Source organism: Cololabis saira, chromosome 17 (assembly GCF_033807715.1).
Source record: "Cololabis saira isolate AMF1-May2022 chromosome 17, fColSai1.1, whole genome shotgun sequence".
NCBI classification, from domain to species: Eukaryota; Metazoa; Chordata; class Actinopteri; order Beloniformes; family Belonidae; genus Cololabis; species Cololabis saira.
In genome coordinates, this window is record NC_084603.1 from 33,139,280 (window position 1) to 33,159,480 (window position 20,201).

A 20,201-nucleotide genomic window follows, 5' to 3' on the forward strand; every position below is an offset into this window, starting at 1 on the left:
GCCGACAGAACCGCGTGCTGAATGTTTGCAGCCAACACGCGGCCCCCCAGCCTGTTTGGGTGAAGTCCGTCGGGCTTATAAAACGAGGGACGATTCCAGAAAAGATTAAAATTTTCGATAAAACCAATGTTAAGGGCTCTGCAGGTGTTCTGTAGCCAAGAGCTCAGATAGAGCAGCCTGCTGAAGCGCATTGCTCCTCGGGACAGCGTTGGAAGGGGGCCGCTGATATATTTTCTCCCTTCCTTCCTCCTTTCCTTGTTTTCTCCCTTCCTTCCTTCCTCCTTTCCTCGTTTTCTCCCTTCCTTCCCTCCTCGTTTCCTTCCTTCCTTCCTTCCTTCCTTCCTTCCTTCCTTCCTTCCTTCCTTCCTTCCTTCCTTCCTTCCTTCCTTCCTTCCTTCCTTCCTTCCTTCCTTCCTTCCTTCCTTCCTTCCTTCCTTCCTTCCTTCCTTCCTTCCTTCCTTCCTTCCTTCCTTCCTTCCAAAAATCAGCTTTACAGAAAAATGTCATCAACAGGAATTTATCGTTTTTACCGCGACATGACAAATTCTTATCGTGAGGAATTTTTTGACGGTATATCGTGAACGGTAAAATATCGCCCATTCCTAATACCCGTATATATACACACATATATGTAGGTATATATGACTTTTACACTATATATTTACACCATCTTAATGGGTGTCTGTGTGACTACTGGAACAAGAAAAAACAACTTGAATGTACATAAATGTGTGAGTGTAAAGGACAGTAAAAGAAGGGTTTGTGTGTGTTTGTATCCCACCTATTATTCGGGCAGTCATTGTTAAAAAAAATTGACATATGCAAATAGATAATAGTTAACAATATGAATAACCCGAGGCAAATAAAAAATAAAAAAAACCTAACACTCCTGACCACATTAAACGATGTATTCAGATCTGAACTGAATATTTGCTTGATGAAAATGTGACACATCCATCATTCAGACGTCTCCAATATGCCGTTTGATACAGGACTGTCTGATGAAATGTAACTTCTTTCAGCTTTATGAAGGGGAGGATACAGAAAGACACATACGTAAATCTGCTTTTGATCAGGTTTACTTCAGGTTTAAGTGTTACCTTGGTTTCTGAAACCTGCTGATCTGAACCCTCTTGCTCGGGGTTAATTAACCTGGCTTTGTGAAATGGAAAACTCTGAGTTTTGCTTCAAAAGATTCAACATACACCCCCCCCCCCCCACCCGCTTCAACCACCAGTAACAGAACAAGCCAGATTCACATTACTGTACATGATGGCCAACTCAAAAAGAATAATGTTATTTTGAGTTTTATTCCTTCTTGAAATCTCCTTTCCTCTTTGACAAGGTGGCGGATGTGGAGACCTTTACCCTAATAACCTCCTTTGACCTTTCATAGGCAGCCAACCAGACAGAGCAGACAGTTATTGTTCTAGCCATCTGTTTCTGCTTGACAAAACATGTGCTTCTCTTCTAGAGTGTGAAACAGCTACACTTCAGACAAGTTCACACTGGTTTTGAGCTTTTCTTGTGTTTGGGACACTATGCAATACTGCAGGCTTTTGTCACTCTGTCACATAAGGTTACTTTGATTTGATCAGGTGGCTGTATTATCATGGAATAAATGGTACTAGAAAACGTATTTTAGTGTCCTAAAAAATTGAAAAAGTCATGATTTTTGACTTACTCCATATATATATATATATATATATATATATATATATATATATATATATATATATATATACACATATGCATTTTTTATAGCTTTTCCTGCAATGGTAATGTAGCCAACTCGTGCAGCCGACAGGAATGAGAACACGAGGTTTAGCAGAGAAATGGTTGACTTTATTCGTCACCAGACACGTAAATATACATGCACCCGCAGCAGCCGGCAGCTCCGTTTTACCAAGCCCCCCCCGCCCGCCCTTTGCCGGTGTGCAGCCGCTCTTTGATTTGATTGATTGATTGGACACACGTGTGCCCAATCAGCTGACCCAGCCCACATCACCTGTGCGCTGCTCCCCCGCAGACCACGCCCACTCCTCCACCCTGCCACAGGTGTCTTCTCCATCTCACATCGACTTAAGTTTCTGAGTTGTCCACTGATGTATTCAGACTAACATCTTTCATGGTGGTGAAATCTTAATCTCAAAGGCGTATGACATATAATGGCTATAATGGCTATAAAGTAGTTTTAAAGCAAATTATAACCACCCTTGTAAGGTGAAGGTAGTTGCCATGCAACCCACAGGCTTCTGCATGCTGTTATTCTTAAACTGACAGATGCTTGTTGTGGGACTGCCACATGGGCTGGAGTTGAGTAATGCAAATGTTGGCTGTTGTGCCATTTCTTTCATTTCCCACTGTGTCTCAACTTAAACTTAGTTACTCAATACAGTTTGATTTCCAAAATATAAATATTAGTACACTTAATTATTCATAATCCAAAAAATGTCATAGGTTCATAGTTTTTGTAAGAAAGTGACAAATTCCCAGACTTCTTAAAGGGGACCTATTATGGCATCTAATACCTATTTTAAACAGGCCTTGAATGTCTTAAAAACAAGCTTTTGATTGTTTTTGCTAAATAAATTAGAAATTCAGCCTCTGAGCCATGTCTTTATCATCCCAGTCTCTAACCTCCTTCTCTATGAGGGATTCTGAGTGGGCGGGGCTATGATAATGAGGCTCTGTGCTGATTGGCTGCCTGAATGACGTGATACACCGCTACGAAAAAATGGCGGAAGCTCCGGCCGGCGGAGTTAGTTGTGGGCGTGGTTTCACGCATCGCTCCTGTCGTGACGTCACGACAGGAGCAGAATCTGAACAGCTCGTAGATCCACATGACACTGGATGGCTCATCCGGGCGGCTGTAGAGACACTGCAGAATTTGGTTTCTTTCCCCCTTCTCTGAGTTGGCAGGCTGACGGGAGACCACTTTATATATGTTAAGGCAAGAAAAAAGGTGTCTTTCATAATAGGTCCCCTTTAAGGTAATGCCAGCACCATGCTTTGGTCAGAATGCAACAGAGATACAGTACCACAGCTCCGGTTTCCAACTATAAATGTACAGTTCTGTTCATACTGGCCAGTTTTTTGGTCAGACTCTAGACTTTGCAGCACCTCCCTCTGCGGAGGACTGGATCTCTTGAGGGCTACTTGCAGAAACGGTCCAGGAAATGCATGATGACACGAAACACTGCCCACCTGAATGGCTAACGCTGAGTTTTGTATTGACAGACTCTTCAAACACTGAAAAAACAGTCCCTTTTTACTTATGTCTGAACTTATGTCTGAAGTGATGTTATATTTTCATTTTATGTCAAGGAGATTAACCTATATTAACAATAAGCTTGAATTAACTTTGAAACTATGTAATATTGGATATGCGGCCAATTAAAATATACCATGGGCTGCCTTTGTTCTGGTGCACCACTTTACGAAAATAATGACATTAAACATCTTCTTTTGGAGGAGGATTTTTATGCCATTGCCTAATATAACCTAAAATACTGTGTGTGTCCCCCCGAAAAGTCACACTTTCACAGTTATTTAAAGACACGTAGTGACAAAACACATGGAGGAAGATGGATGCAGAACTGAAGTAGCTTTCTATGTGGGCCAAACAGAGGAGAAAAAAAAGAAAGACGTGTTTTTGTAGTTTGCTGAAGCGCAGAGGAAGATGTTTTGACACTGTGTACAAAAGGTGATAGAAGAGAGAAAAAAATAATCACCAAAACATCAGGGATTTAGACGACAGGGACTCCTACTGAAAAGAAATGTTTGAATTCCAACGTGAAAACACATTGGTGGACGTGTGAGCTTATCATGGGTGCTTCACCTGCATTAACACAAGTTTAATACAGTTAGTGGGCTTCTGTTGACAATCCCACAGGCAGAGGCCCTTGCATCCTACCCAGACAGGCCGTTTGGTGAGGGGTTAATGATGTCAGGGTCAGGCAGCGCTTCAGCCTCTCCCTTGTTTGCCCACACTCCCTGGACGTGAATAAATCATTCAGCTCTAGAGGGAAAGCATGTTTGTGTTCCCTCTGTGGGCTCTCGGGGTCACATTTTCTATTCATTTCCACTTCTGACCCCCCCAGATCTCCAGGTCACTCGTTCAAAGCAACATGAGAGAAAATCATGATTAATATTTTACACTAAAGGACCTTAAAGGTGATAGCCGCTGTTACAAAGAGGAACTGCTGCAATCCTTCTGTGTGCCACCACATACCGGCATGATGTGTATGCAGTGGAAATGCATTCCTGGCAAGTAAGCAGGCCATAATCAGGAGTCAGTACCTGTAATACACATCCTCAGTGCCCACATATCTAAATTGTATACAGTGTGTTATCATCTCTTTCCTTTCATGAGACTGTGCATACCTTTGAAATGAGACAAACAGCAGACAGGAATGTGCAGAGATGATGAAATGTGGCGACAGCGCGGGGTGACAGTTTGACAGCATGTCTCTTAGGAACGCTGACTATCAGTCCTGGAGGAGATGGAGCTCATGACATAGAAACAGAAACAGGGCCGGTCCTGGTGGCCCGAGGTGTCCTTGATTATTTCCTTCCTTTTTTCTCCTTGTACGGGTGTGGTTGTGCTGTGGTGGGGGGTTTTGGTGGGCGTGCTTGGGTGGCTCCTGCTGACCTGATACTTGGCCTCCTTGGGGGATTCCCTGCATGCTGGTATGGGGCAGCTTTGGATCCAGATCCTCCTTTCTGCCTCCTGGGCAGTGGGGTTGCGTGCCATGCCCCTCATGGGGTGGTGGGCATTGGTTGGGGTCGGTGGAAAGCTCCTCGGTGCTGCAGGACCTGCTGCTCTCTGTGGATCCTGGGCTGTTTCTGCTTTCCGCCATCTTGGGAGTGGGAGCCCATCGCCTACGCTTACCGGCATCCATGGGGGGGCTGCCTGGCTCGTTGGTTCCTGATGGGCTGAAAAGTGAATCCAGTGCACTGGGGGAGTTGTGTTGGAGGTCGACATCACTGCTTCACGTGTCTCTTCGGCTCTCGGACAAATCAGGGGGTTCCATCCAACACAGCCACAAAACATCTAACCCTCATTTACACACAAACATCAATGCAACACACACAACATCAATCACCATCTGCTGATTTTGTCTGTCTTTCTGTACTTCACTGTCTGGGATTTTCGTCGTCTCTGACAGAATCTGTATCAGGACCTAATAAAGTTTATTAGATCAGACTGTCAAGAGCCTCGACACTAACCCGCCATATATATGTAGAAAATTGTAAAAAAGAGAAAAGAATCAGAAACAGTGGACATAAACACACACACACACTTGGTTGCAGCGTAGCAGTTTAAATTGTTTTTGGCTTTTTGAAAGGACTATGATTGTGATTAAAGCATTCAGTCTTAAATTGTGATTAAGTTTGAAACTTGGCTTCGTGTAAAAAATAAAAAGCATGAATAATTTACATAAATCATTTTTTTTTACATATCCAAATTGGATATACTGTAACTTGCATAAAATAATGATCATTGCCATATTTGCAACTTGTAACCTGACCCCCCTGCTGTTTAGGAAATACAGCGAGAGCAAGACTTTGGTGCAGCGCCGGCGCCGGCTCCGTCTGGTCCAGATAACACACTGAATCTCATTCATTAGTGTTCCATTTGTTCCTCTAATAAAGTCGAGCGTTTTAGAGAAATTTAAAATAAGAGTGGACAGTGAAAAATGTTCAGTTGGGGGATTAAATCTGGTCACCAGAAAAAGGCGGCAGGTAAAAAATGGCTCAATTACAAGATTTAATTGTCTAATATCCATAAACTCATCTGCTAATGAAATTCATGAGTAGATTACCTATTTTTTTGTGTAATTGTGGCCAGATATAATAATATATGATAATAATGGCTTTTAAATCATTTTATTCCCCTGGAAATCATTTGGATACAAACAGCTAAAAAAAACAAAAAAACAAACATAAACACTGTTCAATTGTACAAGATTTGCAACATTATGAAGGAACTAACGTCTTAATGTTTTGAATTCTAAATATTCAAAAACATTCATGTTTATTTTAGCCTTAGTTCTTATTTTCCAAGCTTTATCTTTTTTTTTTCCTCCTAGTTTATCACATCTTATTCTCTGCTTTCAAGGCACACACCAAAGCTGAATTAGTTATCTACTAAGTGAAAATTAAATTGCTCAATTTCTGCAGGATTTGCTCCGTTTTACCCTCCAACACAAAGCTGTGCTTACCACGCGAATGCTTGCCAGACTGGGCTGGAGCTGATATCTGTGGAAACTTTAACTTCACTTTGTGTATGATTTCCTCCATCGATGCCATAAGCAGCTAATGTGGATAAATGAGCGGAGTGACAGGGACAAGGGCTGGAGGAGATTGGGGGATGCAGACAGGCTTCTCCGGCATCTGCCTCACAGCTCAGAGTATTTGGATTTTCATGCATCGAGACGCATGCTTCTGATGGTGGATGAAGCCTTTTTTATTATGCAGACGAGCTAGAGTAAACACGCTCTCTTGACTGGCCTCAGTCTCTTTCGCTAGGCTTTCTATAGCTTTATTCAGACTAGATATATTTAGCTGAGATTGGTATTACCGGCTTCTGGTCTTTCTTTCTCTTGGTCACAGGATCCATGTGGTTATCATTGTTATGCTTCTTTATTTTTTACTTCTTCTTGCAAATATTCATTGAAGTAAAACAAATGTTACAATAAAATTCCCACAATCTCCTTAGAATATTAGTCAGACGCACAGCCCCACATTTAAATCTGGAGTGTGCTGGTACACAGAGAAGGCGACTCTAACACATAACCGTCATGCTCTTTTTGAGAGAAGAGGCTTGCTTGTCTGGAAGGCTTTTCGGAAGACATAGTTTTACGGTGTATTTCTAATTAAAATAAACGTCAACATTAGAGTCTAAGATAACGCTCCTGGTTCTTTAAGCATCTCAAAGTCTGAATTACATGTAGGTGTGAACTTTCTCGGAGTCGGACATCCACTCCTGGGATGATTGACATCCGGCTGGAACGTTTTTCACTTCTAAATAATCGTTTCTACTTGAAACATGATGGACAAATTGTTTGGAAATAGTATGGTAATGTAGACAGATGAGACCCACATCTAGAAAGATGTAGGGTCTGAAAATGATCCATAGAGCCTCCTGATCCACTTACGCCCCAACATGTGATGTATTCACACTATACGCTGTAGAGAGAGTGTTTGTGCAGAAAAGTAAATTAAACTTTTGCCACAGCCTGTCAGCAAACAGCAACTACATCTACCTTGAAAAGGAATGATCTGCAGTGCTTGTGCCAAAGACAACTGCTAATCCTCAGCTGTGAACATCTAGACTACGTCTGTCGTCATCATGTTAAGCTCATGCCAGAGACTCTCTCTACCAGGGTACAATGATTTCATTGGCTCCCCATGACTTTTGGGCATAGTTAATGAGCTCCAACAGATGGGAGCTGGATGTACCTGCAAAGCTAATTTAAATTTGCTAGTGGTACGTCTATATTTCTTGTCTATGCTTTCAAGATTGTAAAAAAGAGAAAAGAAACAGAAGGCAACAACTGGGAGGCAACAACTGCCTTCCTCAGGTCACTTCTTAAGTTGTACCTCCTTGGAATTATATTAACACACATTTGAATTCTCTTGACCAGCAAAATGCTAAAACTTCTGCTTGGATACAGGTTCTCATACTTGATCGTAGCAGCTCCTGGCAACTACTTAACCCCCCGATTAAAAAAGCTGAAAGACTGCTCTTAGTTTTTACCACCTAGCCTGTGACGGACTGTAATAATTACAGATGACATCTGTGGTAAACATCCAGTGGGAATGCACTCTCCCTGCAATTTGTAATGTAAAAATTCCACCGCAAATTACCTACAAATGAATATATCAGCAGTTTAGTGAAGCGGATTTCTTCTTTTTGTTTTGCTACCTCTGACTGCAGTTACCGTCTGTTTCGCTAAGGATATAATGATGGATGATACTTTGAGAGAAATGTCCAGAAATTCATCAGCATTTAACTATACATGGAGACACATGACAGGAAAGACGCTCAGATCCGTCAGATGAGTGACTATGAGATGGATGATGCATGGCATAAAGAACATGTTTCCATCTTTCATAAGGCTCAATGAAAATACTATCCTGACAGCCTAAAGTCTTTACTAAGATGAAAAACAGAATGGTAACCATAGCCAGAACCTTCAGTTACCACAGCGACTTAACCACACATACCCATGGAAGCCCATAGGGGACTTTATTCAAATGCAATTCCACAATAGCATTATAATTTTCCACATATGCATGAGTTATTTGGGACAAAAATGAAATTAAAATGCAATAATTCAATTTGAATTTTCATTTTCACATACTTGTATGGGCATTCTATGACAATATTAAAATGAAAATGGAAAAGCTGTTTCACATTTCATTTTGAAAGATTTAACCTGATTTACAGAGGACAATATTCAAATGCAATAAGAGAAACAGCGCCCCCAGGCTAATGCATTTACATTTAAATGTCACCAAGCTCTTTTCTGGACAAAATTTAAATTAAAATGCAATTTTCTAACAACTTGCAAATTAAAATGAAAACGGCATTTCACATTTCATTTTGAAAGATTTCACCTGATTTACAGAGGACAATATTCAAATGCAATAAGAGAAACAGCGACCCCAGGCTATTGCATTTACATTTACATATTACAACGCACTTTTAGGGACAATATTCAATTTGAAAATGCAAACTGTCAGTTCCCCCATCAAGGCGGGCCCTCGGTTAGGACGTCACTTCCTCCATGCTTTCCATGGGGGTATTATTGTTCCAATGTTATTTGTGTGTGCGTATCTCAATCTGTGTGTGCGTAAAAGGATGTGTGTGTCCAGTTCCAGTTATAGATTTTTTAATTTTCAGGTATTCAACTGTTAAAATGTGACCTATGGTCAGAGCAGTTCTACTTTACTGTGTAGTCAGTTTTAGTGCAATATTATGATAAACTCCACTTATTGACGTTAATGAAGTCTAGTAAAAGACGTGTGAATAGCACTGTATGAAACACAGATGTCAGAGTTTGTCTTGTTTCATGTAATGTCAGTGAGGCTGTAGCAGAAGAGGACAGGATAGGGACTGGTGGAGGAATACAGCCCTAAAAAACATGGACAGCATTAATGTCTAAACAATGGCTACGGCCCTGCTCAGAACCTTAGATTTGATTTCTTTTTCACTTTTAATCTCGTTTACCAATTAAATACCAGTGAACAATTTGAAAATTCCAGCAAACCTGGCAATTTCAAAGCTGCATATTAAATAGTAAACATCTTCAACAATGGTGGGCCAGTAGATAAGCGTTATTGAACCTTTGGCCCTTCAAATATTACCTTTCACTCGGGAATTGTAACAAATGCACTTTTTTGTTCATACATACTAGATTTTTCTTTTCAAAAAATTATAAATTTTTTACAATTCAGATTTCAACTCATTCCACTGTGTTTTTGGTGAATCATAAATACTGCAGTTGGACTTTTTAAACCATGTTAAAAAATAATGGGGTGCATTCTCTCTTCCTGTCCTTGACAACAGCACGCACACACACACACACACACACACACACACACACACACACACACACACACACACACACACACACACACACACACACACACACACACACACACACACACACAGTTAGTCTTTCAAAACAAAACACTTATACCTTTATTAAACTACAAATGTTAAATTCTGCTTACTCGTGATGCTATCTTCATGAATAGATCTATCCACAAGAAGTACTTGCATTTTTCTAATATTCTGCACCTGTTCAGAGAGTTGGTTTTATGTTTTTTTATCTGCAGCTGTACCGGTTTATTTGAACAGAACAAAGCTGCAACCAAAGGGATTCAGAACTCCCTCACAAAGGAAAAAAAACACCTCTTACTATTACTCTTCCCTCTTTCATAAATTCTGTCTCCTCTTTGACATTGAGCCGCAGAGTTTTAATAGTTTCTATTCTTGATGCGTTTAAGTCCTTAAGTTGTCAAAGTTGAGCAGCGTGAAATGAAAACTCTCACTTTCACATGTAAAAAGACAAGAAATGTAACATTTATCTCATTCACCTATCGCATCCACTAAGGAAATGAAATAAAGTTTAAAAAAAAGTGTAAAAACACATCTGAAACCCCTGGATGGAAAATCAGCATGATTTACAAACCTTCCCACCTAAATCAGCCGCCTGCAACACTTTGCTTGAGCATTGATTTACAATCAGAGGAACATCTTCCACTCAGAGCTCAGTAATCTCTGATGGAAAGGAAATATTGATGAATGCATGCATGAATGACTGACGAGATACGGTGACGTCTTTTCCCCATTTTGCCCTCATACATGAAAAATGTATTAGGATGAGAGCCTGACTCAAAAAATTACTGAACATATTCTCTGTTTTATTAAACACAGGGTGGAGAGGTTTTAACCTTCAGATACTTCTTCACTCACTGAAAACTCAGAAACGGACTCGGTAGGAGTGGGGAAGGTTCATTCTTGATAAATCATGCATAAGGATGCGCTTTGCCTATAAATACAAGAGATGAGAGCATTTTCTTTTTTAAAGCTAACTAAAATATTGTGTATTTACATGAATATATGCATGACGTCTTGGTTATTTCCTGCATGTGCTACCATCTCCACCTGACTGGCAACTCAATGACATAACAAGTCTCATTGGCAACATTTGCAATCAGATCATTAGACAGTAATAACAAATAAGCTGAGCCAGATGACTTTTTCATTTGAAGGGTAGAGTAGAAATGAACCAAAGGAAATTGATGTTTATGCCCTGTTGCACTAAACAGCTGTCAGTGCACAATTTTGAAATGCCATAGGTAAACAATCCACACTTACGGGGAGTCATTTAACCTTGGCTAGGTTGTACAAAGCGCTTTATTATTGTTAGCACTGCATTCATAAGAGGCCTTCTTATTCTAAACATGCAGTACTTTCCCTGCTATCAAACACATTATTCACACATCACTGAACACATTTCAATGCAACTGCCTGGTGCCGAGCAAGTTGTAATTGTCTGTCTCTACACTGTACAGTAGTGTTTGTGTAACAATTAACCATTCACCTTTTGTTTTCTCTTCCCGATGTTTGCGTGACCGTGACATTTCCATCGCGCTCGTCTTCTGTGATTTGCTTTGCTTCCAGATAACCAAAGTGATTCCGCGAGTATAAAGCGAACAATGAAATGCAAACAAGGTGTTGCGGGAATTCGTTTGGTTTAATTCTCCCATCTGAGCCAGAATCTCACTTGTCCGTTAACAAAACACTGCAACCTCACAACGTTTCTCATATATCGTTGAAGTCAGGTGAATTATCCCCCTTTTTATTCTTTATTAGGGATGTTATGGATAGTAATTATCTCAATTAAAGCTGCTTGAGCAAAGAACAACCAAATATGGGAATTAATTTAGCTTTAGGGAAAAGAGATTCAGGATGGTAAAGCCTCTTAGATTAGTAGTTAAATGCTCCTTTTGAAAAATACATACCACATACTAGTTATCTTACGCAATATGCATGTTCTGCATACCATGTTCTTTGTCAGCAAGTAGCACACCGTCATGAAAACAGTATAGTTTGTCATACGCTACACCGTTCATGGCTTGTTTCCAGATTTTGAAAACGACGTGTTTAGCATAATGAGAGCGTATTGCTGTCGCTGTGTGCCATTTTTCACCATTACTGCCACCAATGCATTGCCACAACACATAGGTTGTCAGTTACATAATGAAGTACCACTAATTCTGTGTATTTTTCAAATGTTGCTGTTGTTCACATTAAGTAGGAACGACTTCAAACACAGAACAGATTGCAGAGGAGAGGTCTGTTCTGCGGTAAAACCCAGTGTCCAACAGGTATATTAGACTTAACTTTAAAGAAGCTTTTTCTAAACGTGTTTCTATCAACACATTTCAGTTAAAACTAAATATTCTGTGTTAAAACAAAGTAATATTGGTCTGCCATTTGTTTAACTATGACATGTATGCTCTGTTGTTGTCATCAACAGACAGATGTTTCCACATCTGTTCCTCTGGACGATGCAAACCGAGGGCACTTGGTGACGTAGTACTGTGACGTAGCACCTCTGCATCCCAAATGTTGAACTTTCCATCCATGATGCCTACCGAGACAGTTCACCTGCATTACCTGCTGATGCTGCGTGTGACATCATCAGCACAGTGGTTGCCAGGCAACAAACACAACACTGCTATGCATTCGTGATGATATGCAAAGATTTCAACAAAGCCTCTTTCTGCTACGCTTCACACTATCCAGTCGCTTCAGACATGATCCTCATCTTTTTTACTTTTGACTATTTTTTCAAATCAACATCGATCACACACTGGTGACTGTAACTCCATCAATCTATGAAAAACTAAATTCTCCCAAGAAATTCAAGATGCTCTTGATGTGTACTTTAAATCTTTAATCTGATCTTTAATCTGAAGGTTTGCTCTTGCCTATATAGAGCAGGTACTCGACTGCATTACAACAAAGAAAGAAAAGTTACACTTAATCAGATTATTTCCCCTTTTTTTTCAGATGAGCTCTCGACTAAACCACATATATACCAGCGTTGAGTGTAGAAGGTGCTTATCTATCTGTGCACTGCGTAACACAATGCTGTGGAAGTCGCTGGCAGGACAAGAGACGCTAGCGAGATGAAGAAAATGTGGCAGCTTGAACAATGTTGCAGAGGTATAAAACCTCTCACTGAATATAAATGAGAAAAACCTGCAAGACAGCTCTACGGAAAAGATCATCCGTCACTGCCAAGTTTGCATAGTCTCAGGAGGCTTCCTAAAAAAAGCTTCAGACTTTCACTGCAAAGATGTTGGTTGGGCAGCAGAGAAAGAGAAGCATCGCTTATTCTTACGAAAAGTTTAGAAAAAGAGACACTGTCAAACAACAGAGGAGTTTTCCTAGATTATCCATTACTTTTCTGATCCGACTTTGTAGGAAGGGCTCTAATGATGCCAACTGAAAGAGCGGGGAGCTCTAGTTAACAACAAGCTTCTGTGTCATAAACGAACGCTTCTCAGCTGTGATACCCAACAAAGAGCCACGCAACGAGAGCCAAGTACAGGGGAGAGAAGCCTGGCAAAGACGAGCTGAAGTTACTGCCATCCAGCACAGTCTTGCAGGCATGTGCGCAGGAAACACAAAAATATTTATAATACGATTCTTCGTTTAATACATTTAAAGAAACTATGGGCTTTGGACCCTTTCAAACTTGCACTAATGAGGAGTGCGTTTGGTAACGGTGCCAAAATCACAAAAACTCCCTCACTGCACCCTGCCAGCCTCTCTGTTCTCACTGTTTCCAAGGAGACCACAGCACATTGGTATTCTGAGGGGACACTTCATAAGCAATGGTGAAGGAAAGAAAGTGAGATGGTGCTAGAGAGAAAGACGACACAGAGATAGAAACAGTGTAGAAAGTCAAGATGCATAAATACATTTGTGTAAACAGCACGGAGATAAAAGCAGCGGCCAACACTCTGAAAACAGGACACAGAATCCATGGTTTATTTATGCAGATTTGTAAATATATATACATAAAGATGGTGTTATTAATGACGGATTAACACCATGTGTGATCACGTTTCCAGAAATGTCTTTTGCTGTGTGTCGATGCATCTTTTAAGCATGTATGCAGTGGAATGTTGATCCAACATGAAACCGTGTGAGGTTCACAGTCACGAGTCATGCAGATGAAAGGAAGAAAAAGTCTACTTACCCATAAATTCAATGCCCAAGTGGTCTGTTGTTTCATGCGGTAGGAAGGAGAGAGATAAGGGAAGAAAGAGAAAATATAGGCAATGTTAGGAATATAGTTCACATCAGGTTACAATACACAGTCAGATCATTGTGAAAACTGCTGCTTCTGCACCGGATCTGTTGTAACATTGTCTAAGAAAGCCTAGGACTGTCATGTTAATGAAAAAAAAAGAAGAAACATGCAGATAGACACTAAGGGCCCGATTTACTAAGATCCTAAATAAAGAGTACTAAATTGCGTGTGCACTGAAAAAGTTTGCGCGTGCTGTTGTTGTGTGTTTTGCGGGTGATCAACTCAGATTGCGTGCGCAATTGATAACAGGTGCAAACCTCAGTATTTAAATGAGGTGTTGCGCGTCTTACGGTTTGCGGGGCAAACTTTGCGCCATGGAGAGTCTGGATGGAAAGCAGGATAAAGTCGCAAGCAAAATGAAATTTGACGAGTTGGAGTTAGAGATATTAGTGGAAGAGGCAAATTGTTGTGCCGTATTCAGCACCCCTGCCGTGAAAAGCACCCCCTCGTATATTCAATGATAAGTAGAACAAGAAAAAAAACAACACACTGACACTTCAATATATTTATATATACACACTCACACAAATACATACTTAGGAGTTTATATCATATATATTTACAAATATTATGGAAGACAACACAGTAAGCAGGATATTAATTCATGACATCAATAACCATTTACCCAATTTTTGTTATCTGTGACTGTGATTGTGGGAAAGTATGACTATGTTGGAATCCATGAGCGCATTTAAACAGGAATCATTAACACAAAACTGGACGCTAAACAGAACGTGACACGGAATGAGAATATCATTTTTGTCAGACGAGGGGGTGCTTTTCACGGCAGGGGTGCTGAATACGGCACAACACCGGGGTATGACTGCAGAACAAGTATAGGTGCACAATGAGAAACACTTTTTTCTCCATGAAAACACGTGATTTATTTATTATCACAAATAAAAAAATGAATGTGCCTCCTGTGGCAACCTTTTGCTGAATAATACTCGATTTAACATTCAAATAAAATATTTCTTCTTTTGCATTAGCACCTTCCTTTCGAACGTATTAAATATAGACGCAATCACAATCCCCGCAAAAACTTTCAGGCTTGGTAAATCTCATTGCGCGTGGTAAATGGACCAATTTGCATCTTCCCCTCCCAGTATTTAGCGCTTTCTGCCGGGTACCCCCCATATTGATTATTCATCAGGGCAAAAGTACTAAATGAACAGCGTGTGCTATTTTGCTCATTTGAGAGGCGCAGTCCTCTTTGCACGCTGTTAGTAGATCAGCTTGCACATTGGTTTGCGGGTGCTGTCAAGTTTGCACACGTTTTTACACACGCAAACCTTTAGTAAATCAGGCCCTAAGTGTTTTTTGTAGGAGTGCAGCAATAGCATTGCGGCCCAAAGTAAAAGCACTGGGCAATATCTGTTCACTTCACACCGACACCTCACTGGAGCTTGTTTTGGGTTTTTCAGACATGCAAGATGTTCAATATAAATGTTACAAATGGTTAAAGTGTACAAATTAGGATTTAGAAATATGATGTAGAAAATTACAGCCGTTCAGACCATACATTAATGTTTTTAATTAATTCAATAATGACTGCATATAAAGTCAGACATAACTTCATCCAAAAAGGACCTCTACCGTCAAGTAAAGGAGCATCCATATTCAGTCACTTAGCGATACAGCAGCGACAAGATGATCAATAGACAGACTGGTGCATGTCTTTCACTTCTTAAGGTCAGAGCAGAGTAAATATGGGCTTATGGATATTATTTGTCATTTTTCATAACTACAACCCAACAAATGCATTTAAAAAAAAAAAAATGACTGGCAGCGCTGACAAACACAAAGAAACAAAACAAAACAACAAAAAAAATCAAACAAGTAACTAAATATTTCAGCTAAAGTTTAGCTAAAATGAGCAGTGATTTGATAATACGATCAGTGCAACAGCTACTTGTGTCACCGGAGCTCGGTGACTGACCGGTAGGATATAATCCAGAGGAAGTGCTGATGTCTGTCATAGCTTTTACCACTGACAGGGACTTTATCTCCTCAGTGGTCGCAGCCTCCATCTTAGAGTGGCTGATCTGGTTTTCCTAATGCTCTGTCCAATCTGCCCCAAATCTTATCAGGCAATGTTGGCTCATGTAAGAGGATCATTTTTCATTCCACCAATGGCCTCACTCCAATGGCTTCCTGGAAACTACCAAGCATGCAGGAGGGGATCAAATGAACATGATAAATAATGCACTGGGAGACAACTGTCCATCAAAATGTTTTAAATTTGTCCAAGTTAAATCAATTGTGTAACTTTTCTGTGGTTGCGTAAATGCGCTTTAATTCTTCATAAATAAAATAACCAGTTTTGATCTTCATTTGTGGAAAGCTTTAGGATGATTAATCACAGAAGAAAAATACATCCCTTTTTAGCCCCTCGCCCCCTAATGACCTCTGCTGAGCCAAAAGAAAATGACAGCATTATCTGCTCTTTGAAACTCTGCAGTTTCTCTCTGCAGAGTGGTGTGTGGAGCTAAAAGCACTGCTATTGCTGCTGTGGTTGGAAACTCGATTTCCCATGGAGCTCAATGAGTAGAGCCGAGCACTAAAGCTGCCAAGATTTCATTTTTGTGTATAGCTTGGCGGTTAAAGTCTACATCAGCACCAGAACTGTCAGGATCCGAGCCTTAGGGTCCACTGGGGGAAGACATACGCAAGATGTATGCACTCCTGCTACTGTAATGGAGAGATCCACCGAGTGTTTAATGTTTTATCTGAATCTAAAATTAAAAACAAAAAGATTTTTCTTCCTCAAAGACAGATACAAAGGCAGGGTGAAGGTGCAGTGATGATAAAGAATTGATCTACATTTCTTCTAACTTTCAGAAAAAGGAACTGGTTCAATAAAGCAAACATCAACCTTGCTTGACACGTGGATGGACTGTTTCACCAGTGTGCCGACTTTGTTTATTGTGCAGAATCATTGCTATTATTGCATTGTTACAGCAGGAAGAGACGGTTCCCATGCAGATGAGGTAAGGGAAAAGTAGAGAGAGACTAAGAAAAAGTTTAGTTTAAAAATACTATTAAAAAAAAGTACTGGGTTTATGAAAAAATATGAGAAGGGTGTCTGATAATCTATCAGTTGCCACATCAGTTGCCACATACAATTTTTTCTCCTCCTCGTTATCTTCATAAAAGTAAACTGCCAGTTTGAAGAGGACTGTCACTGCACTCCTGTTACAGTTATGCTCATATCCATGTAAACAAAAACAGTAGGAGTGCTAGGACACTTGTTTCCTGATGCTTTCATGAACTTCATTGATTCTGTCCTTTATGCCAACATACACTACGATCCCAACAATTTCTAATGACCATCACACTATCTTGAATAAAAAGCATCTTCTTTTGGCTATTCTTTTCTTTTTTTTTAACCACATTCTTGATATCATGTTAAAAGTGTTGCAGTCAGTTCCAGACCGTTGATGAGAAGCTGATTTAGTATGGAGCCAAATCAAGGCCAAAAGTTTTGCTAATTTGAAAATAAAATTTGAACCTGAAAAATTCTTTTTTACAGTTTCAATTTAATTTTTTTCAGTATCAGATCTTTTTTTCAGTTTCAAATCTTTTTATTTCAGTTTCAAATCTTTTTTTCAGTTTCAAATCTTTTTTTTTCAGTTTCACTTCTTTTTTTTTCAGTTTCAAATTTTTTTTTCAGGTTCAGACTTTTGGCCCCGATCTGGCGTGGGGGGCGTGGCATCAACTGAGAGGGGCGGGGCATCATGAGTGACAGCAGAACAGAGAAGGCTGGGGACGTTCCTCAGTCATGTTGCCTTCAGGAAACGTAAGTTGCAGAAGTTATCAGTAGAAGTATGATTCAATACTGTATATACACCATATTCACGTGATTGGCAGTGGAAAAAACTGATATTAGTGACACATTTCTGTTTAAAAAGCTGTTTTAGACCGTACTTTGTAGTATGTGGAAGTGGGAAATGTCAAACTTTAAAGTGTGGCTGTTGAACTGTACACCTGCATAGTTTATTGCTTTTATACTGCGATTGGTGTCAAGTACGATCTAAAACAGCTTTTTAAACAGAAATGTGTCACTAATATCAGTTTTTTCCCCTGCCAATCACGTGAATATGGTGTATAATGTTGAATCATACTTGTACTGATAACTTCTGCAACCTACGATTCCTGAAGGCAACATGACTGAGGAACGTCCCCCGCCTTCTCTCTTATGCTGTCACTCATGATGCCACGCCCCTCTCAGTTGATGCCACGCCCCCCACGCCAGATCCGGGCCAAAAGTCTGAACCTGAAAAAAAAAGAAGTGAAACTGGAAAAAAAAAGACGTGAAACTGAAAAAAAAAGATTTGAAACTGAAAAAAAGATTTGAAACTGAAATAAAAAGATTTGAAACAGAAAAAAAGATCTGATACTGAAAAAAATAAAATTGAAACTGTAAAAAAGAATTTTCAGGTTCAAATTTTATTTTCAAATTAGCAAAACTTTTGGCCTTGATTTGGCTCCATAATTTAGCAGATGAAATTAAAACTATGGTTCTGGTTTAATTAGTTCTGGTCACTAAATGCTGCACACATGAGCTAAAAAAACAACAAAGAAGCTTTTTAATGTGGCTTTTTTTTCTTTTCTCAAAAGAGAGTAGATACTCCTGAATGTGAGTGTGTATGTATGTGTGTGTGTGTGTGTGTGTGTGTGTGTGTGTGTGTGTGTGTGTGTGTGTGTGTGTGTGTGTGTGTGTGTGTGTGTGTGTGTGTGTGTGTGTGTGTGTGTGTGTGTGTGTCTGCAGCCTCAGGGAGAAGCAGGTGTGGGTGGCAGGGAGTCTGTAGCATGTCAGCCCACTTCCCCTCCCCGGGGAAGTGGTGATGTGTGGGTGTGTGTGTGTGTGTGTGTGTGTGTGGGTGTGAGTGTGTGTGTGTGTTTGTGAGTCCTTCCACCTTTGAAACTAACATCACTGAGGAAGACGGATTAGCTCACCTCAACTGGGACACACACACACACAAACCCGGGGTGTTACAGACTGCTCTCATTTAAGAACATGACCACATGCATCATATTTTGATGAGAATGTGATTATGAAACGAGTGTGGAGGCTAAATATGATCCCTGACAAGCCTTAGCAGTAGCCCTCATATGTTTTATTCAAAAAGAGGAATTAACATGGCTCCCTGGTTTAACAAGGACAGACGAGGCCAGTGCCCACGCACAAAAAAAGATTGCATTTAAAAGTATTTTATTACACATTAAAAAGATGATGGAACGACCAGAGTTACCCACTCTTCTGTTGTAAAGGTTGTGAACATCCGGTTGCTTTGAAATGCAAGAACCTCAGTGCAACTGTGACCAGAGCAGTGAAAGAAAAGCCTTTTTCTTCAGAGTAAATACAAACCGAGCTAAGATCTTTCAAAGTTACTCATCATATTTTAATGAATGCAGATGAAATACACAATTGAGCAGTTTTAGTTACTGAATTAAACGTTGGAAGAAACCTTAAAGTAAGTGAATGTTGACAAAAAGACCAAATATATAACCTTCAAGTGACTTTTCTTCTTATTTGTGTTGTATGTTTTGGTTTTCTTCATTTTAATAAGATGCTACTCTTTCATATATCAAGTATTTTTAATCATTTACTAGTGTAAACTGTGTGTTGTCCATGTCTTTGTGATCCTGAAAAGCTTGAAGAGAAAAAGCCGGACATCTTTGCTCGGTTCTTGAAGACGTTTCTCCCTACAAATCCCTATTGAGGTTTTTTGGGTCTTTTACTATTAACGAGAGATAAGGCCTCACTTTCATGTTGAGATGGACAGCTTCTTTTACTCAGACCATTCGTCTTCTCTATCCAGAATGTGGATATTACCATCCCCAAAGTAGCGTTTTCATGTTTGAGATGCGAGCGGGGAAACAGAAGCTGGTGATCCTTTGTTGTGCCGTGCATTTGTGAATCTGAAATATCTTTTTAAATATTTAACAGTCCCGTAAAACCTTGGGGGATCTTCTCCAACCATGACATCCCGGTTTGCATCAAACCAAAGCACCTCCCTACAAACGGGTTCACCTGCAGTGCAGCTGCAACAAACAGCAGAACAAACTGAGGAAGCCACGAGAGATCTTCAAAACCCAAAAACCCAAGTAATTTCCTCAATTTGTTATGAGTGCACATTATCTTTTTTTGAAACTCATTTTCTTCGCTTGTTTTTCTAATAAAGAAAACACTTGACTGTTAGTGGCTCCAAGTTCACAACAACACACGCAAACACAATTCTCATCCGTTTTACTTCCCGCTGTCAGATAAAGAATGAATTATTCCAC

The 20,201-nt window shown here is 40.0% G+C and overlaps 1 protein-coding gene across 1 annotated transcript in view; it reads right to left on the bottom strand.

The window, feature by feature from the left end:
* LOC133463739 (pro-neuregulin-3, membrane-bound isoform) overlaps positions 1-20,201 on the bottom strand; it is a 483,022-nt gene that overhangs the window by 43,005 nt on the left and 419,816 nt on the right. Inside the window, exon 4 of the mRNA XM_061745451.1 lies at positions 13,797-13,820. Coding sequence (XP_061601435.1) covers positions 13,797-13,820 — 24 coding nt within the window. The remainder of the gene's footprint in view (positions 1-13,796; positions 13,821-20,201) is intronic.